The sequence below is a fragment of the Bubalus bubalis genome, chromosome 22, assembly GCF_019923935.1.
Source record: "Bubalus bubalis isolate 160015118507 breed Murrah chromosome 22, NDDB_SH_1, whole genome shotgun sequence".
Classification (NCBI taxonomy): Eukaryota; Metazoa; Chordata; class Mammalia; order Artiodactyla; family Bovidae; genus Bubalus; species Bubalus bubalis.
Genome location: NC_059178.1, coordinates 56,802,252 through 56,824,456, shown reverse-complemented (window position 1 = coordinate 56,824,456; position 22,205 = coordinate 56,802,252). Strand labels below are relative to the sequence as shown.

General features: G+C 39.1%; 1 protein-coding gene across 10 annotated transcripts in view; it reads left to right on the top strand.

Moving 5' to 3' along the window:
- Positions 1-22,205, top strand: part of NETO1 (neuropilin and tolloid like 1) — a 114,730-nt gene that overhangs the window by 42,490 nt on the left and 50,035 nt on the right. For 8 of the 10 annotated variants that reach the window (XM_044934453.2, XM_025273181.3, XM_044934452.2 and 5 more), the window contains 2 exons: positions 14,768-14,809; positions 14,889-15,055. The exons of 1 other annotated variant lie outside the window; for it this stretch is intronic. In XM_044934453.2, the coding sequence (XP_044790388.1) occupies positions 14,768-14,809; positions 14,889-15,055 (209 nt within the window). The remainder of the gene's footprint in view (positions 1-14,767; positions 14,810-14,888; positions 15,056-22,205) is intronic. One more of the 10 variants, XM_044934454.2, reaches the window with a different exon arrangement.

The window sequence follows — 22,205 nt, the reverse complement described above, 5'->3', positions numbered from 1 at the left end:
AAAGAACGGTGCAAAGTTAATTTTGTTTTTGAAGTTTTCAGCTCAGGGAATCACGAGAAGGCTAATGATTGATAAAATGAAAAGTCTAAGGGAATAAAATTAATGGGATCTCATCAATCTTACTCTCTGACTAAACAGGAGGGACCTCATTTTCTCCTTCCAACCTAAAATTTATGATGTTGATTTATACTGCTATAGACCATTACTTTGGGGAAACTATGGATTATTTTTACACCTCTTAAAGAAATAACCTGAAGTGCGGTTATATTTGAAAGACAGAAAAATAAGCAAAGGGAATGCAGATTTAACAAATGTCTCAGTAAATACCTGGGTCTTAGACTAGTGCTGTCTAAGGGCAAATGAACAATTTCAGAGTTTTTGTAATGCAATAGTGTTTTCAGAGTTACACAAGTATTTTTTTAAATGCCAGTGGAAAGAAATGTCAGTATAGTGCTATTTAAAATTCTAAGACATATTCCAATGAACATTTCAAATTGTGTTTGATGTAGGTTGAAAATTAGCTTGATTCTTTAAATCTTTAGGAAATGATAGATTTGGGGATCAAATGGATGCTCTGGCATCAATCATTCTCCCCAGGATGGAGGTTACACTTTTGAGAGTTAACTCTTTTTCAGAGTTGGATGGGTTTTGGGAGCTCTGGTCTGATATGGCTAACATGTTATTCAAAACTAGGTTCCCGATTCCAATCACCTGTATTCTCAAGTGAAACAGTCATGAAAAATACTGTCTTATACACTCATTCGAACCTGCAGAATCACTGTGATCTGGGGGACCTGAGGAGAGGGGGATGGAAATCACTGTGAAAAATGGAAATGGAAAGATGATAATTTTTTTTGTAATTATATAATTCCCCTAGATTTAAAATGGATAAAGATTACTCACTAGTGGAGAATACAAAAAAGTGATGATCTTTCCATTTTCAGATAGTTTCATAAACCTGGGAGAAGACCTCTGAAATTGCCAATTGCGATGTTAGATACAGTGCTTTCTTACATGGCTTCATACATATTTAGATTAGCTCTGTTTTACTCTAAAATTTGGACATAATTTTTGAGCTAAATGACATAAAAGGTCCTTTTGTACCTAGTCTATGTTGTTATACACTAAGGGAAAAATGGATATCTGGAAATTTACCAGGTATCTAGCTTACATTTGGATATTTATAAACATTTGTAAGAATTATGTTATGACTTTTATGCAGGAATTCTCCAACTCATCTCAGGCATTTGAGGAAGTGAGATGCACTTCCCCAAATTGAAGGCTTTCTAATAGAAATAATTGCAGTGTGAAGAAGATAATGAGGCTACAGCAATTGTATTTAATTTGTAATTTTAAAACCACAAATAATATTTTAGGTATATAAAATAATATTTCAGGTATTTTTCATCCATTTTTCACCCAAGAGCAAAAATTCTAGATTTTACATGGATATAATTTGTTTTTAGGTGTTGCTTTATACATCAGGAAATATGTATCCTATCTATGATCTATCAATAGTTGATACTGGCAAGTCTGCTTTGTACCAAGCCCAGCTGATATTTTTATCCTAATCTTTTAGAAAGAAGCCTTATTGTTGTTACATAATACAAGTTCAACATCATTAAAGCTTCTGGTGGATTCTTCTTGATGAAATTAATATTTAATTCACTTTTTGATGATATATTTTGGCTTTTCTTTCAGGTCCATTTTGTTTAATTGAATACATTGTCATTTTTTCATTTATTATCGTTATTAACATTATTTAACTGGCAAATCATTTTGCCCTTCTAATCTCAATCCTTCCACATCTCCATGCATTGCTTGTGGCTGTGATAAAGGGCTGCTCATGGCCAAGTTTGGGGATTTGAAGAGCAGAAGACTAGCTAGAACTCAAAGATTCTGTCTTTGGTGAAAGGAGGTGGGAATTGTGACTTAAAAGTAAGATCACATTTACATATAAAGACAGAACCAGTCTGGTGTAGACTGGGAAGCCATTCCATGGACTTCAGGAGGATTTCTCAGCAGGAGCATCCTGCGTGCTTCCACACAAATCAATTGCTAGTGCCAGAGCTTGGCTTGTTGAATTTGCTCTTTTTTCTGGGCCCGTTGTGGCTCTTTTTGCCCATGTGCACTGCTAGTGCCTGGCATATACACTCTAGTGTCCTTGCCAAGGGTACCAACAGAGAACATTCCCCATGTTTCCAATTAGGGGCTGTTCCAGTTCTATTTAGAAGGGGCTAAGCTTGTCAAATTGACAGGAAGTTCAAAAAAATCTTGCCTTAAAAAAAATAATCTTGCATTGAAGCTAAATTTGCTTGGCTTGTACAACTTTGCTATTATTGTTGTTGTTCAATCACTAAGTCCTGTCTGACTCTTCGTCAGACACCCACAGACTGCAGCACGCCAGACTTCCCTATCCTTCACTATCTCCCGGAGTTTGGTGAAACTCATGTCTATTGAGTTGATGATGCCATCCAACCATCTCATCCTCCGTCACCCCCTTCTCCTCCTGCCCTCAATCATCAGGGTCTTTTCCAATGAATCAGCTCTTTGCATCAGCTGTGACTTATAAGGCTTCTTCAGGATACTTGCATTTATATTTTTAAATGAAGTGAAAGACATAGCATTTTAATAAAATATATCATTTTATTAGTTGTCAGTGATGTGATTTATTTAGCATGAAGTGACCTAAATGGGATGAAAGATGCTGATGTGAGGATGAGCCATTCCTCACCACCCCCCTCCCACACACACACAACTTGTGGAGCCACCCCTGCTTTCGGTTCCTGCCATGTTCAGAGCCGGGGGGATTCTATTCCTCTGCAGCCATGTGCACACATGCTGGGCAGATTCCAAAGCAATTAGTTATCCCCAGATTCTCAGTTGCTCTCAAGAAGTCATTTCCTGTTCTGACTCGTCTAGGCATAAAACCTCAGATCCAGTCTCTACTACCTGCCATGGTCTGCTCACTGGCTGTAAAAGGATTTCCAGACATGAGGCTGAATGAGAGGAGTATAGAGTTTATTAGAATCAGAGATGCTGTTAGAACAGTGGGATGGCTCAAGAGAGAGTCAACCCCTTTCGTGGACTAGTAGCCAATGGTTCTGGGCTTCCCTGGTGGCCCAGCTGATAAGAATCCGCCTGTGATGCAGGAGACCTCTGTTCCATTCCTGGGTCAGAAAGATCCCCTGGAGAAGGGATAGGCTACCCGCTCCAGTATTCTTGGGCTTCCCTGGTGACTCAGATGGTAAAGAATCTGCCTGCAATGTGGAAGACCTGGGTTCAATCGCTGGGTTGGAAAGATTTCCCTGGAGGGGGGCATGACAACCCACTCCATTATTCTTGCCTGGAGAATCCCATGGACAGAGGAGCTTGGCAGGCTACAGTCCACAGGGTCGCAAAGAGTCAGACACGACTGAGCAACTAAGCACAGCTAATGTTTATAACCTGAAGACAGAGAAAATCCCTACTGGAAGGGTGGCTTTAGGTGACTGGTTAGGATGCTATAGCTGCTACCGCCAAGTCACTTCAGTCGTGTCTGACTCTGTGCGACCCCATAGATGGCAGCCCACCAGGCTCCCCCGTCCTTGGGATTCTCCAGGCAAGAACACTGGAGTGGGTTGCCATTTCCTTCTCCAATGCATGAAAGTGAAAAGTGAAAGTGAAGTCGCTCAGTCATGTCCGACTCTTAGCGACCCCATGGACTGCAGCCTACCAGGCTCCTTCGTCCATGGGATTTTCCAGGCAAGAGTACTGGTGTGGGTTGCCATTGCTTTCTCTGAGGATGCTATAGAGCAGGTAATAAAATGAGTATTTTACCAAATATGGGGCCAGGGAACTGGCTGTTTAAGATCAGGAGACTCATGGTAACAGTTGCTATGTGTGTGTGCTAAGTCGCTTCAGTTATGTCTAACTCTGTGCGACCCCTTGGACTATAGCCCGCCAGGCTCCTCTATCCATGGGATTCTCCAGACAAGAACACTGGAGCAAGTTGCCATGCCCTTCTCCAGGGGATCTTTCTAGCCCAGGGATCGAACCTGTGTCTCTTAGTCTCCTGCATTGGCAGGTGGGTTCTTTACCACTGGCACCACCTGAGAAGCCTTTTGGGCTTGGTTAATCCCGGAAATTTTTGCCCTCCGACCTTGCTACAAGGCTCTACACCTGGGACCTTGAAATAGGCCTCCACACTACCTGCCAAAATATTTACTCTAAACTCTCCTATAGTCAATCTTCCAATCTTCCTCCTGATTACTAAACAATACTCACTATGCATGTCAAAAGACATGAATGGGTACCAGGAAGGGAGCGATGAGAAGTAATGGATGAAGAGAGGAGGACATTGGAGGTATTTTAATCACTGACAGTGCTGACCCCACAGTTGTGCCAGCAGGAAATGTCCTACTAAACCAGTTCTAGTGGAAAAAGATGGTTCGGAAGATGGATTCAGTTATTTGTGGTTTCATGTGATTTGGGACCTACTTAGGAAGCCAAATCCAGCCTCTGTGCCCCGACAGTGAGTTAATTCTAGGAGACAGAGTTCTAGATCACGTAGAAAAGATTGGCTTTGTTGCTTTGCTGGGTGAAGGGGGCCACAGTGGGCTAATGTCCTCAAAACTGTGTGCCCCAACCTGGAGGTGGTAGTGAGTTGTTTTGTATTAGTGGTCCAAAGAGGGCTTGATCAGCTCGTGGACATTCTCCTTATTGGTTGGTGGTGAACTAAACTGGAGTCAGTCATCGGCCTTGTGGTTCCAATGGGTCTGCGGTCTATGTGTTTGTGGGCAGCATACTGTTAACCTCTCTCACCTGGTGGGGGTTTCAGTATCTGCAAAACAGTTCAAAGATACTGTGTTGTATGGGCTTCCCCGGTGGCTCAGCAGGAAAGACTCTACCTGCTGATGCAGGAGACTCAGGTTCGACCCCTGGGTCAGGAAGATCCCCTGGAGAAGGAAATGGCAACCCACGTCAGTATTCTTGCCTGGAGAATCCTGTAGACGGAGGGGCCTGGTGGGCTACAGTCCATGGGATGGCAAAGAGCTATGGACTAACTAACAGCACCGTGATGTGTATCCCTTGAGGGGAAACCAGGACTCTGGACCAGGCCTGCACTATTGTTTCTTGACTGCTCCTCTTTATCTCTGCAGCTCCCCCATCCCCTACTTCGCAGTTATTTGGACTTGGTCGTTACAACTCAGGGAGGGTCCTGGAGGCTAAATGAAGACTGTTTCCAGTAATCCAGAAATGGGGGACACAGGAAGCCTTTTGTGCCCAGGAGCCCCACAGGGTCTGGCTTGACACCGTGATCATCTACTTACTGGATGAGTGAATGAGGGAATTCTGAGAGAAACTGTTGGCAGGGGAGTGGTTTGCCAATAATCAATCAAGAGCTTTCCTGGTTTTCCTTGGACAGAAAATTTAATACGTTCTATAATATCTGATTCAAATACCAAACTCTGGTTTTGGACAATCTAGTTTATTTTTTTTAATTGTCTTTGTTATTCTTTTCACCTTCTGATGATTTCTTCTTCTCTTCTTTCCTCAAGGTTTGTCTCTATTCTATAGAGAAATGCATATTTTCTGCCTGGAATATTACTATTGCCTTGTGACTATCAAAAACAAACATTGCAAAAGCCTACTTCATGTGAACACAAGCAAAATCCAGCATCTGTGCATTCATTTTATAAGGAAGAATATATTCTCTCAGTATATTTAAAATTAAGAATATGAGCATCATGAGGACACAGAATATATTACAGCTAAATAAATAAGGAAGCAATACATCTATAAAAACCATGCAAATATCAATAATATTTTACAGGACTTGCAAACTTCCTTCCAAAAATTCTTGAATGTTTTTATTTCTAAGATTCATATATGCATAAATTTTATGTTAATCTAGAAAGAAGAAATCATGATATGTAAACTCTGCACTGCGGGCTACAGTCCATGGGGTCACAAATAGGGGGACACAACGGAGTGACCAGCACTTTGACTCATAGTCACGCTTCCCTTATGAAGGCAAACTCGTAGTGAAGCCGCTGTTGCCACAAACAGTAAACCTTTAGAAGAGGCTTAAATGCGTATTACACTGTGCATTTTATGCTGGGTTGATGTTGCTTCTGGAGAGAGATAAATCCAATTATTAGAACACTATATACTATGATGATGCAAGCTATCTTAGTACTGTGCTGCTGAGTGTTTTTGCAGTCAGTTTTTAAAATGGCATCCTAAATTCAGTTAACCGATTTCCAAAACCACAAACAGTACTTTTCAATCTTGAGTAGGAAACAAAGCTGAACACCGATGGGCTGCAGGCAGGTGAAAAAGACAGGAAAGTGCTTATTGACGTGGGCAGTTAGTTTCGAGGCAAAGGCTGATTTAATAAAGATACAGACATTACAGATTCTCAAAAGTAAGTAGAGATGAGAGGTGGAAACATTATGGAGCTCATGACATAATTCAGGCTGTGTGAGATGGTGAAAATTTGACCAAAATACCAATTAGCTTTCTCTGGTTGAGCTGTGCACTGCAAACATATTACAGTATCAAAGTTGATTTCTATAATCAGGGGGTTTTACATGGCCATGTCAAGCAATTACATTTTCCCATAAATGTTCTTCTAGAAACACTGCTGTGCTCTATGGTATAATGGCTCACTTGTACATTTAAAAGCCTAAACCAACAACATCTTGATGTTAGTTAAGAAAAATATGCTTCCGAACTATTCAGTGATTTGTGCAAAGTTTTAGGTTTAGCCTTTGGGTCAGAACTAGTTTATTTTTCTAAAGTTGTTGAAGCTCTATTTTTTTTTCATTTGTAAAATGAAGATGCTTCTGATTTTGATTTAATCATAATTTAGTCAGATAAACAATAGTTTACTGAAAGTCCAACTACAAGCTGGGGCTTCCCTGGTGGCTCAGATGGCAAAGAATCTCTAACAACAATGCGGTAATATTGCTAACATTGTGGAAATTTCCTTGGAATATAAAATAAATGAATTGCACAGTCCTGAATTTAATAACTTGCCATAAAAAGTTTTGTTGGGATTAGACATTTCCCCATAATTCAAAGATGGAGTTGGTTAAGGCAGAAGTTCTGAAATATTTTGGTCTCAAAAGCCTTATCTTCTCTTAACAAATACTGAAGACCTCAAAGTGCTTCAGCTTATAAGCTATATCATTCAGTATTTGTCATATTAGACATTTAAACTCATAAAATTTTAAATAACTATTAATTCATAGAAAAATCACACTGAAAACCAATTACGTGTTAACATAAAAGCATATTTTAAAACATTGATTAATATTAGCATATCCATTAATGAATATTAATAATAATTAGGGGGATTACATTGTTTCACAATTTTGTCTGGCTTAATAGGACATAGCTAGATGCTCAGATCTGCTTCTGTATTACAAATTTCTAATGTGCTCTTATGATGGAAGTATATGAAGAAAATTCAGCCTCACAGAGAAATGTAGAGGGAAAAGGGAAGAGTGTTTCACAGCCTTTTCACATGGATACTAGCCCAAACTTCATAAAGTGATAGTTTCTCAAAGCTTAGTTGCAATGGGGAATGGGAAACTGTGTCAGTGTTCATATTCTGTTTCATTAACATCTGTTAATGTATTTTCCTCTTCAAATGCCTCTTTTACCCATGCGTAATTATTTAACACCAAAATCACTAAATAACAGTTATTGGATCACTGTTAAGCAGATCTGCCAAATATGAACATATTTCATTACTCAATATCAAAAGTCACACTTGTTTACATAAACAACAGTCACATTGAAAAATTACTTCGGAATTGAGGATCTATCAAATACACATGGATGGATATGTTTCAGTTCACTTGAATTTCTTCGTTGGCAGCAAATATTTTCAGTTTGTTTTCCTTGAAAAGTCAGCAGATTTACTCTGTTCTTTCTGCAGAAAAGATATGTAATCAAAATTTTACATTTTGAAAAACTAGTAATTTTGAATGCCTCATCAAGGAGATTCTAAAGCAAAAGTCTTCTGTACCGTCAGGAATGCACGGGCGTGAATTATGTAACGGACCCTAACAGCTGAGGTTGGTGCCACTGTCCTGATTCAGCAGTTTTATTCACTTATTACTTTTGCAGCATCGGTGCAACTGTCAACACAGATGTTTCAGTGGCAGTCCTAAGATTTAAAAGTTATCCAACAGTGTGACTCTTTCAATACTACTTGTGTTTGTTGCCAAGCGTTCATATAAACGAAGATCTCTGATGACTTTGAGAAAAATAAGCAAGCTCAGCCATGTCTGTACATCTGTCTATCTGTTAGAAAAAAGTAAGGTTCCGTAGACAAAATGTTAACTGTCTTCTTGTTTAAAGCTAAAATTTTACATCTGCAAGTTTCTGTATCGTTGGAAAGTGGCAGTGTCTTGGGTTTCGTTGCTTTTTAAAAAAATACTCTTCAGCCAGTAGACATTCAACAGTGTCAGCTGACGAAAGCATTGCTTGATTAGTTTTTCTGGTCTTGTGTGTGCTTCTCTAGTCGACACAATAACTTGCTTTGTAAGATATTTCAGTGACTGTTATTTTTAGTTTGAAAAGTGAAACGAATTTTTGCTTTTTTTGGTTTTGCAATATTATTTTTTGTTTATTCAAAATTTTCCCAAATAAAAAGTAATATGTAATAACTATGCAATTATATAACATTATCTCATATACAATTATTAACATACATTATTTCACCATAAAATTAAAATATGTGTATTTTACTATATTTAAAGAGGCATTGTAGACTTTTGTAAAATTAGGAAACTTGCTTTCTTAACCTAAGTGCATGTTTTAACACCTAACGATGCTGAAAAAGAAATTGAAATAACAGAGTTCTCTGACTCATGGAAGTGAAAGATCTCCTTCAAAGAAAATGAACTAAACTCTAAATAAGAAATGAAAGTATAATGAAATCTGTACTTCCCCAGGCTTCATAGATGTTAAAATTTAACTGACTGTGTGTTATGCAACAGGACATTTTTGAATGGTATTACTGCATTAGTTCAGTTGTGGCATAATTTTGAGGTCAATCATTAAAGCAAAAGAACTGAATTTTTCAACTGTAAATGTGATGAACGCTTTAAAATAAAAAAATTGTCTGTTACAGCTTTCAAACTAGAAATGCAAAAGATAGCAAAGCATCTTAAAAGGTAAGTTCTCACACTGGTTGGAGAAGCACACACAATACTCTCTCTAAAAGAGAATTTTAGCTTTTAAAGAGCGTATTATGTTTATGTTTAAAATATTCAAGACTTCCCAAACTATTAACTGTCTCAAAATAATGCTGCAATCAAACTGTCACAATAAAACTACTATAAAATATATTTCTTCCTAAATCACAATAGGGCAAATTATTAACATCAATAAAGCTGAAGGAAAGATAGTTTTTTTTTCCTATTTTTTCATTTCTTATGTAAAGCTTTTTCATTTTATTTGGAGTACATTTCTCCTTTCCATAAATAAGAAACCTCTTTGAAATATGAGTTTCATTCTTTTCTCAAACTTGAGATACAGACGTTGTAATGGTGATGGAGAAAGTGAATTTTAGTCTCCTCCATCTCTGACAAAATGTCCATCCTTCACAGTAAGAAAAATATAAATACATTTATTTCATTTCAGAGGAAATACTGTTAAATTTCATAATGCTTATACTTTATCTATCTATATCTATCTATATATATATGTATGTGTGTGTGTGTTTGTGTATTTATAAAATAGGACAGGAAAAACGTACTAATTCTAGCTGTGCTTCCGTGTGGACTCAAGACAAAGTTCAAGATTTCTAAATTAGAATGTATTGGACAAAAATGGAGTTACAGAGATTATAGCAGGGGAAATTAAAGATAACAGGTCAGTGCCCTGTTAAATCATTGAGAATAAAGTGGGCTCATCTCTGAAACTGTATGTCATCTCTACCCTAAACTCACTGCCTGAGACTGCTCTTGAAAACATAAGCGAATCCTTCTTTAACCACACTTGTGATGTCATCACGTGTCATGTAGGATCTGAAAAACTCTGCCCTACATTCCTGAGAAATGAGGATAGCAAAAGACAGCATTTTAGTAGGACTGTGAAACAGGTTAGCCATTGGATATCATGAAAGAGTCTCCTGAACCCTAGAGCCCCTGACCATAACTTGAACAGTGTTGGGTTAGGAGAATAATTTGTGATAATAACAACAAAATCCTAAAACCTCAGTAATTTCAGGTAATTGAAATTTACTTCTTGCTCATGTAGCCTCATCAGGAAAAGGCTGTGCTCCACTTCCATTTCGGAATTGGGGCTGGAGTTCTACATCTTTGAGGTCTGCCTTCTGATGTTGACCCTGGGAGAGAGAAAGGGAGTGGATAATTTTTTCAAGAAATACTTGTGAGCTCAGCCTTCAAGTAAACATTACTGTTGTGCCCACATTTCACTGGACATGGTACCCAGAGTTGCAAGGAAGCCTGGAAACATAGTCAGCTGTGTGCCCAGGAAGAAAAAAGATGTGGTTCATTAAATAGGAGATCAGTCTTAAATACAACACCTAAGTACACTTAAATACAACATTAATGATTTCCTATAAGTGCCTCTGGATTGGAAAAGTGTTGATATAAAGCATTGCAAATCAGTCAACAATACAAGATAATCAAGTTATATCAGTTCATATAACTCATACAAGTTATACATATAACTTGATTATCTTGTATTCTTGACTGATATGCAATTATTTTTATACACAAACACAAAGACATATGTTATATTCAGTAACATTTATTGTGTACCTATTATGTCCAAGCAATGTCCTGGGTCATGGATAAAGGGAGGAAGAATAGATATAAAGGCCCTTGTGTACTTTTTTATAGTCTAGTGGGAGTAGGTGGTCAATAAAAAGATAATAAATATGAAATAATGAGTTTTTATATTAAAAAAAATGAACAAAAGAAAGTGGGAGTCAATGCTGCCTTAGAGTGGGTCATTCAGAAAGGTCTTTCCTCAAAGATATTTGAGCCAAGAACTGAAGAATAAGAAAGATTCATGGGTGCAGAGCCCTGGGGGAGAGAGACTGCAGACCTAGAAAAGAGCAAGTTCAAAGTGCTGAGCATGAGAACAGCTTAGGGTGCTGGAGAAACAGAAAGCGTCCAAGTGTTTTGAGAGGAGAGAGTGAGGTTAGCAGCCTGGGGTGTGCTGGGCAGGTGGTCTGGGAAATGAACAACCAGGATGTTGTGTTCCATTACAGAGAGTTGTGGCTTTAACCTCAGGGCAGTGGGAAGCCAGGTGTGTATCATGATTTGATTTGTGTTTCTAAAAGTTGATTCAGATTGTTTAGTGGAGCATAGACTTGGGGAGCTCTAAGTCCAAGGTCACTGTGCTTCTGCATAATAATTTATGTCATTGCCCTGGACAACCTGAAGCAATAAATCAATCTCAATATCCTTAAATTCAGTGATGGCTGTTTTTACAAATCACTGTGTTGTTTATGTTTTGTTTGTTTCTGCAGCTCACAGGGGCCATGTATTAATGTGCTGGTCATATCACTGGTGTCTAATTCACAAATGATTATTTTCTCCAAAGAATTTTTTTTAAGCAATCAGTGCTCTCACCATTAATAAAATGACAAAAATACATTTTTTCAATCCTCAGAACTGGAATTTCTCTCAACGTTGTCTGGCATGAGTTATAAAAATGACAAATGTTAGCCTTCAAAGTAGAGAATAGAATACCAACTACATTCTCACAGGAATCACAGGAACAGCTCTGCAAGGTTGAAACATTCTCATCAAAAAGGAGATAGTGAGTAGCACTAATGACCATTGTTAAGTATTATGCAAAAGAGTAAAAAAGAATGTAATGAATAATAAAGATTCCAGATAACTGAGCATGAGATGGTTAGAGTGCATCACCGACTCAACGGACATGAGTTTGAGCAAGCTGTGGGAGATAGTGAAGGACAGGGGAACCTGGCAAGCTGCAGTACGTGCGTCTCAAAGAATCGGACACAACCGAACAACAACAAAAATACCTGAAGTAGGCAAGCTTAATGGCTGGATCTTATCAATACCAATAAAACTGCTAAATGATGACAGGCAGTTTGCATAATTCTCTACAAAATAAGTCTTTTCTTGTATACAGTAGGTATTAACATACGCATTTCTTGAAAAAATGATCAAATACCCGTTGACTTAGATGAAGGGAAAAAAGTCTCTGCTAGGAGGAGACCAATCCAAATAAACTCTTTGTCCTCATTTCTTTTTCTTTAATGGAAATTCCATGCAGGTATTTCTGTTTTTCTTTTCCAAAAAGGTAAAAAGAACTGTTTTCAAAATACTTATGCAAAATAATTTTTTTGTTGATTCTAAATGTATTGTTATTCTAACAGTGTCCTGCAATAAAGTGAGTCTAAGAAGAGGACAGAGGACATGTCTAAATTGTAGGGGGAACAATCCTACAATCCTTTCAGCTTCACCAGATCAGTGCAATTTACTAGTTAAAAAACCCACAAAAAATTAAATATTTCCTTTACTTTGTAGAACTAGTGACATCAGTCTGCAGTTATGGGCTTGTGCGTTCACATACAGAGATGCACTAAGAGGCATTCTCAGATACACACAGACATACACGCACACATGGTCTTAATATCCAGACCTAATTGTATCCAGAAAGAGTGCTAGCCTTCAATACTTCAGCCCCAGACCATTATTAAGTGGTGTCTTACAAAACATTTCTAACTTTGTACGACTTTTGATTTATCACTAATACCATAGTAGCAAAGACAAATTAAATTTCACAATCATCTTTTAAATTGAATACCATGTGTCTCCAAGATAAATCATAGCCTTTGATGCCTTTGCCCATAAATAAGAGAAAATCAATTCAAAGTAACCGAGACTATAGGGACGTGTATTGTTTCAAAAAGCAAGAAGCTCAGAGAGTTGCAAGTCCAGACAAGGTGAATACAATGCCCAGTGATATCCTTAAGGACTCACAGTTCTCCATGGTTCCATTCTGCTCATCATTTGTTGTGGTTGTTTAGTCACTAAGTGATTTCCGACTCTTTTGTGACCCCATAGACTATAGCCCGCACGACTCCTCTGTCCATAGAATTCTCCAGTCAAGAATACTGGAGTAGGTTGCTGTTTCCTTCTCCAGAGGATCTTCCAGACCCAGGGATCTAACCCTCATCTCTTGCACTGCAGGCAGATTTTTTTTTTTTTTTTTTTTTTTTTTTTACCACTAAGACACCTGGGAAGTCTCTGCTCATCAAAAGATTCAGCATTTTCTTTCTTTAGCCTCTGCCAACATCATAAGTTGCCCACCACACATGATCCCAAAGGGGCCAACACCAACATGCTGACAACCTGAGCTGGGAAAACTACACGCCTTGTCTCTATATATTATCAAGTGAAACATTCTCAGAAGCCCTCCAATAGGTTCAGTGGTATGTTATCCTGGCTGCATACTCACTTCAGAATCAATTCCAGGAAATGGAAACAAGACTACCACTTTTGGTTTATAACAATTAAGATGCTGCAGAGGCTCATGGTAAATCAGGCTTCCCTGAAAGCACATATGGGGCTTCCCAGGTGGGAAAGGATCCACCTGCCATGGCAGGAGACTCAAGTTCAATACCTGGGTCAGGATGATCCCCTGGAGAAGGCAATGGTACCCCACTTCAGTATTCTTACCTGGAGAATCCCATGGAAAAAGGAGCCTGGCGGGCTGCAGTCCATGGGGTCACAAAGAATCACATACAACTGGGTGACTGAGCAGGAAAATACCTAAATGAGCAGAGAAGGACAGACCCCTGGACTGGGGAGACTGAGAAGACTGGGAGGAGACTGGATGTTGAGTAGACAGAATCCTGAGGAGCACTTTGAAAACTAGCATGGGATGAAGAGTTGGGGAAGAAGATTTGAGGAAAACAGGATGGGGAATTCCCTGGTGGTCCAGTGGTTAGGACTCCTCACTTTTACTTCCTGGGGTCTGGGTTCAATCCCTGGTCAGAGAAGTAAGATCCCACAGGGTGCACAGCCCAGCCAAAACACCACCACCAAAGGAGCAGTGTAGTGCAGTCGGCGGAGGAGAGGGACTTTATGGTTTGTGGTGTTCCACTTTCAATTCTGTTTCAACAATTCAAAGATTCTTTGAAATCACACAAAATAATTGTATCTAGAACAGGTGGACGTTTACCCAAACCTTGACTTACCTGTGGATTTTGTTGTTGGTTAGTCACTCAGTGGTGTCAGACTCTTTTGTGACCCCCATGGACTGTAGCCTGCCAGGCTGCTCTGTCCATGGGGATTCTCCAGGCAAGAATACTGGAGTGGGTTTTCATTTCCTCCTCCAGGGGATCATCCAACCTAGGGCTCGAACCCATGTCTCCTACGTTTCCTGCATTGGCAGGCGGATTCTTGACCACTGCACCACCTGGAAAGCCCTAATTATGGATTCATTTTACAAAAAAAAACAAAAACCTGTTGTCTGATTATAAAGACAATGAGTAAGATTTTTACTTGATTATTAGATGAAGGAATGACATTGGAAGGTTTTTTAAAGTGGCTCTTTGATAAAAATTCTATAGTAATAATATTATATAAATTAACATTATAGTCTTAACATTATTATATGGTTTTTATTTAACCATTTAATTTTCCTTAATAGGTTTATAAGGGAGATTCCTGAATGATTCAATGATATCTGACTCAGTATCATTTTAAGTCATAAATACAGAATAAGACTAATTGTCTTTTTCTCAATTTTTAAGATCCTGACTTTAAGGACCTTGGCGTTTTGAAACCATTACCAGGTTGGTAAAACAGATATTTAATACTGTTCAGAGACCTTTGTTTTCTGCTGTGATGTATACTTTTGGTTTATTACTCAAGTTCCACTTTTGTATGTTTGTCTGGCATCTCGTTATTTAGTGTGTGAGTTTGAGATGGGCGGCCCTGAAGGCATTGTGGAGTCTATACAAATTATGAAGGAAGGCAAAGCTTCTGCTAGCGAGGCTGTTGATTGCAAGTGGTACATCCGAGCACCCCCGCGATCCAAGGTCAGTCTCAAGGTGAAATGCAGGTTTGACAGACAACTTGAAAAGTGTCTCCAGCATTGCATTGCTTTGAACCAACCAGACATGCTCAGTATATTTCCGAGTGCAATCATAAGCGATCATTTTATTTTTGTTTTGAAATGTAGCATGTCTTCCTCTGTTTAATGTAACTTTCAAGGTCACAGTAATATGGAAAGAATGCTGAAGAGATCCTTGGATAATCTGAACAAGAGACTCTAGGGTAAATCTACCTCTAAAAAATGGATTGAAATGTTGTAAGCAAGCTATGGATTAATTAACTTATGCCCTTATTGTCAGTATCTGCAGTTTGCTTGCTTTTTAACTTAAAATCTGTGAAAGAAATCGTCCAGGGCTCACAAAGTCATGTATTTCTGGTGTGTAGCATTGTGGTCCAGATTCAGACTCAGATCTCTGTTTTGGAAACACTTGTTTAGGACAACTCTATTCATGCTATTATGGATGTGTCTTAAGAAATACTGGGATGAGAATTTTGTACCAGTAGCAATCACTGGTTTAGTGTGTTGATTATTTGCTTATTCTCCCTTTATTGTCATCCTTTAGAAGTAGAATATAGTTATAATAAGGCTTTACTGATTTGTTAGAGTTGCTGGTTTATTGAGGTTGAACAGTTTGTTATTTAATTAATTGGCCTAGTATGTATATAAACTCTCAAGCACTATGGTGAAGAAATGAAAAATTATGATGTCATATCTCCAGTTTAATTTTTAGACAACTATGTATCAAAATAATCCATGAAATAAGATCATTGAGGTATTTTTAAGGTGTAATAGAGTGAAGGAGAAGACCACTTGCCCCTGGTGAGGGGAATCAAAGGTAGGATCAAGTTGCATTGCAAGGCATCTTCTGAGTTTTGATGAGAAATGATGCTCTCAGGTAGACAGAGAGGGACTTGCCTTGATAGGTAAATAGCTTCCCTGAGGTCATGGGATCATAAGAGATCCCCGCTCTCTGGGATTAACTGCATGTTACCACGTGAAAGCAGAATTCCGGAGGTGAATCGTTAAGCTGAAGGATTCTGTTAGTGCCCTTCAAGAGCCCAGATTCATCCTGAGAGCGTTAGTGATGCATGAGCGTATGTGTGTGCTAAGTCCCTTCAGTCATGTCCGACTCTGAGACCTCACGGACCATAGCCCGCCAGGCTCCTCCATCCACAGGATTCTCCAGGCAAGAATACTGGAGTGGCTTGCCATGCCCTCCTCTTCGTGATACATACAAGACTGTGAAACAGCAAAGTGATGTGGTCAGATGTATATTTTCAAAAAAACAGATTTTCCTTGTCTAGAAAGGACAGAGTTGTCACCCCAGGCTAGATATGAAAGAACTTGTGGCTGGATATTCCAAACAAGGGAAAAATAAGACTCATCTCCATGTGAGTTGGAGGAATATTTCAGGAAATATTTCAGGAAATATTTTTATCTTTCTTCTCTTGATTTCCTATGCATATGTCTTTGGGGTTTGCATATAATTTGGAAGTATGGCATATTTTCCCCAAACTTCTGGTGATGGAGATTCAGACCATAGTCCACTTTCCAGCTTTACCACTACAGGTCTCTCTGCATCAGAACAATTCTTTTAAAAGGTTAATTAACTTTGTTAAAATTATGATTTATGATGAAAGACATAGTAATATTTCCATTAAAAAAATCCGAGGCTACTGGGGACATAAAACCCAACCTACGACAAAGATTACGTGAGAGTTCAATTGCAGTTTATTATGTTCTTCCTTAGTTTGTGGATTCACGTGTGCTATTCATTTTCCTTCAACTCTATGAGTGAAAGCTATTTTAGATTTTTTTTCAACAGGAAGTATCTGAGCCCCACCTCATGGTCATAACTGGCATCATTGTCACTGCAGTGTCAAAGAGAGGGTGTCAATGAAAGCGCGAACACACACCGTTTCCTTCCAGCTGGTAAACAGACCGTCTTTTGTACAAGCCCAGAACAATGCCGGGTGTACCTGCCTGTTACAGAATCTGGCATTCTGTGACCCAAAGGGGAAGCCGCCTGCAGAGCTGGACAAAGATGGCTCTATTGTGACAGGCCTTCTCTGTTAAATTAAAGGTTAGGGGATAGGAAGTGGCTTTGAATAACTGTTGAAAAAAGCAAGAAGTGGAGATGACGCTTTACTTGGGGTTTCTATTTATATGGAGGTCCTAGCAGCCTAGGAGAACAGACTATCAAAGCACAAGTTAAGCTTGAAAAGGCTCCTGTGAATATGTGAATGATAACTGGTGACTGCAACATATTACACAATGCAAGTGCTAAATAGCTTACTGCGGTTCCATTAAAATTTACGTCAAGTGTATGTCGCTTCTCAGCCCTTTCATAAATAGAAAATACACTATCTGATACCACCTTTGTCTGAGAATTGTAATACAGATGATTGCCTTTAATTAGAATGTGATTAACCCAGATTTCTTAGAAATTGGAATACCAGAGCCAGAAAGAAAGTTGGAAATCCATTACTGATAAGTGCGTTTAACAGATGAATAAGCAGAGTCTGGATAGTGAAGTTGGTTAACAATGAGATGTTGAAATATGTCTCTGTAAGCAACTCTTTCGGAGTAGGCAATGGCAGGCCACACCGGTACTCTTGCCTGGAAAATCCCATGGATGGAGGAGCCTGGTGGGCTGCAGTCCATGGGGTCGCTAGGAGTCAGACACGACTGAGCGACTTCACTTTCACTTTTCACTTTCATGCATTGGAGAAGGAAATGGCAACCCACTCCAAAGTTCTTGCCTGGAGAATCCCAGGGACGGGGGAGCCTGGTCGGCTGCCATCTATGGAGTCTCACAGAGTCGGACACGACTGAAGTGACTTAGCAGCAGCAGCAGCAGCAGCAGAGAAGGATATTGGATGAGCCAATTATGGTAACAATGTTAATTTCATGAAGGTTGGAGCTTATTTCTCTCTAGGTACATGTGTGTCTGTGTAAGTCACTTCAGTCGTGTCCAACTCTGCAACCCTATGGACTGCAGCCTGCCAGGCTTCTCTGTCCATGGGATTCTCCAGGCAAGAATACTGGAGTGGATTGCTGTGCCCTCCTCCAGGGCATCTTTCTGACCCAGGGATGGAACCTGTGTCTCTTACGTCTACCTGCATTAACAGGTGGGTTCATGACAACTAGTGCCATCTGGGAAGGCCCTTCTCTGTAGGTACCCAGTGCCAGGAAAAATCTGTCATTCAGTTAACACTCATGGAAAAAATAAACTGATATATATATATAACTGGACATAGTGACAATCTATAAACATTTGAAGAACTGTCAGGAAATAGAATTGAGGATAAGACTTAATTCGCATGTTTTTTAAGTACTACAATTTATTTGAATGCTTGGATCTAGAGAAATATTCAATATAAAGAAGGTTTTTGTTTTTTATTTTAATAATGGAGATGTCCAAAGATCAAATGAGAATTCATGGGAGGAATCCAATAAAGTTTGGCTGGGATTTTGTATAATAATTAAAAAGTCAAGTTATTTTTTGGCATAGATAATACTAAACTCCTTTTAAGACCAAAACCTGATGAATCTATGATAAGTAACTGCTCAAATATTTGATTAGTTAGTAGAAGGATTGAAGCAAGTCTCTCTCTTGACCCCCAATCCAGTGTGATGTCACAAAACCACAGTGTTTGGGGAAATCAACAACTTTGTTAAGACAGGAAAATAAATAAGTCAAAAGACTTATAAACGTATATAAATTTAAGATTATTTAATAATTAAGGTTTAGGGAGAATAAAACTATAACTTTTATTAACTATCCATCATTTAAAGCTTCAAAATAATTTTTTAAATGTTACTTAATTCAAAATGTTGTGAATAATATTAAGACAAAAAAGAACAAATTTACAAATACAATAAATTAATATTTTATAGTGAAGTTGAGTTTTCAGACTCATGTGACCTTAGCAAAGAACACAGTGCAGCTCACCATTGCTTCTGACCTACAGAACTTAGATATAATACATGGGCATTATTTAAAGCAGACTTCCCAGGGGGGCCAGTGGTAAAGAATCCACCAGCCAATGCAGGAGATGCAAGACACGTGGGTTTGATCCCTGGGTTGGGAAGATCCCCTGGAGGAGGAAATGGTAACCCACTCCAGTATTCTTGCCTGGAGAATCCTACGGACAGAGGAGCCTGGCAGGTTATAATCTTTGGGGTCACAAAGAGTCGGACAAGACTGAATGACTGAGCACAACCACACAACAACATTGTTTAAAGCTGCTCATTTTGTGGTGACTTGTTATGGGAGCAAGGAGAATTACTGCATAAGCAAAGGGTAGCAGCAAAAATTGATGACAATGATAAGATTAGGGGCTCTAAAGACTGGGCCTGCCCTTATTATCTCCAAAAATTAAAATAAAAATTGGATGAACGACATGAAAATTTTAACTGACTAGAGAACTACCAATGACAGTGTTATGCTTCAACTTTGTTTTTAAATGAAATCTCAGTTTGTAGCATCAGATTTTGGAAAGTTACTGAGATGCTTGTCTGTGCAGGCCAGAAAATCACGTTAATGTTGTTTTATCTGGGTTTGTTGTGTGGAGTGTGTGTTTTTTCAACACTTCAGAACACAGTATGATGTTCTGGTTTTCTCCTCTGAATAAAGTGTGCGCTGCTCTCCTCCAAATTCATGGGGTATACTACTTAAAATTAGAAGGTCCTGCAAGTCCAGCCACAAACAGCAACCACAGAAGTCCTGGGCAACATGGTTTTTAGAATGTAGCTTTATCTATCAAAATGTAAAGTAATATTGAAACTGTGGTCAGTGTTTCTCAGACTGTGGTGTATTTAGTTTATATTTATCATGGAGAAAACTGTTCTGGCAAGTCTTAAAACATGACCCCAAACAGTGTTTGTCTTTCGCACATCACTGAGAGACAGACAATGGAAGCAGGTTGAATGGTTGATAGTAAATGTTTGCAAGTATATTAACTTAGTAAATTGTTAGCCAGATATCCTTGGTTTAAATATGCAAAAGGGATTCTACTCTCCTAGTAATGTGACTTGGAAGACAGACATTACTAGAAATTGCTTATATGTTCTGAAGCCTCCCAAGTCCTATTCCATAAATCATTTTGTCAGCTCAAACTGTTTGTGATTGATTAGAAAGAAGAATGCATCAAAATGATGCACTGAGACAAGATTGCAATCTGACTATTTTACTGAAGTTATATATGATTCTGTTTATCACTTTCTCTTTTCTTCAGCAGACACACTAATAAGCTTTCTATTGTTTTCTACCCTAAGTAAAAACACTGTCACACGGCATTTTTCCCCTTAGTGATATTATGGCATCAGCTTTAAGCTGACAAAATATCATTTAAATCCTAATGTGGGAAGGCTTTTTAATATGCTATATACTATAGCTAGAGTGGGAAAACTTGATCACTGGTCTGGTTAATGGATTTGGTTTGTGCAGTAACAACTCTGTACTCAGTAAAGCTAATTATCATTGGATATTTTATTTATTTTTTTAAATTGTTTTTAAAATTTTTTAAATATATAATATCCTGCTGCTGCTAAGTCACTTCAGTCCTGTCCGACTCTGTGCGACCCCATAGACGGCAGCCCACCAGGCTCCCCAGTCCCTGGGATTCTCCAGGCAAGAATACTGGAGTGGGTTGCCATTTCCTTCTCCAATGCATGAAACTGAAAAGTCAAAGTGAAGTCTCTCAGTCGTGTCCAACTCTTAGCGACCCCATGGACTGCAGCCTACCAGGCTCCTCCATCCATGGGATTTTCCAAGCAAGAGTACTGGAGTGGGGTGCCATTGCCTTCTCCGATATAATATCCAGTGAATGTAATTGTTCAATTCCTCTATGGATAGCATTCTAATAAGTTTAGTTCAGTTGCTCAGTTGTGTCTGACTCTTTGCAACCCCATGGACTGCAGCATGCCAGGCTTCTCTGTCCATCACCAACTCCCGGAGTTTACTCAAACTCACATCCATTGAGTCGATCATGCCATCCAACCATCTCATCCTCTGTTGCCTAATTCTCTTCCCACCTTCAATCTTTCCCAGCATTAGGGTCTTTTCCAATGAGTCAGTTCTTCACAACAGGTGGCTGAAGTACTGGAGTTTCAGCTTCAGCATCAGTCGCTCCAATGAATATTCAGGACTGGTTTCCTTTAAGATGGACTGGTTGGATCTCCTTCCAGTCCAAGGGACTCTCAAGAGTCTTCTCCAACACCACAGTTCCAAAGCATCAATTCTTTAGCACTCAGCTTTCGTTATAGTCCAACTCTCACATCCATATATGACTACTGGAAAAACCAAAGCTTCGACTAGACAGACCTTAGTTGGCAAAGTAATGTCTCTGCTTTTTAATATGTTGTCTAGGTTGGTCATACCTTTTCATCCAAGGAGCAAGTGTCTTTTAATTTCATGGCTTCAGTCACCATCTGCAGTGATTTTGGAGCCCCCCAAATATAAAGTTTCTCACTGTTTCCATTGTTTCTCCATCTATTTGCCATGAAGTGATGGGACCAGATGCCATGATCTTAGTTTTCTGAATGTTGAGTTTTAAGCCAGCTTTTTCACTCTCCTCTTTGACTTTCATCAAGAGACTCTTTAGTTCTTTTTTGCTTTCTGCCATAAGGGTGGTATCATCTGCATATCTGAGGTTATTGGTATCTCTCCCAGCAATCTTGATTCTAGCTTGTGTTTCATCCAGCCTGGCAATGGCACCCCACTCTGGTACTCTTGCCTGGAAAAGCCCATGGATGGAGGAGCCTGGTAGGCAGCAGTCCATGGGGTCGCTAAGAGTCAGACACTACTGAGCGACTTCACTTTCAGTTTTCACTTTCATGCATTGGAGAAGGAAATGGCAACCCACTCCAGTGTTCTTGCCTGGAGAATCCTAGGGACGGGGGAGCCTGGTGGGCTGCCGTCTATGGGGTTGCACAGAGTTGGACACAACTGAAGTGACTTAGCAGCAGCAACTCTGCATATAAGTTAAATAAGTAGGGTGACAATATACAGCCTTGACGTACTCCTTTTCTTATTCGGAACCAGTCTGTTGTTCCATGTCCAGTTCTAACTGTTGCTTCCTGACCTGAATACACATTTCTCAGAGGGTAGGTCAGGTTGCTGGTATTCC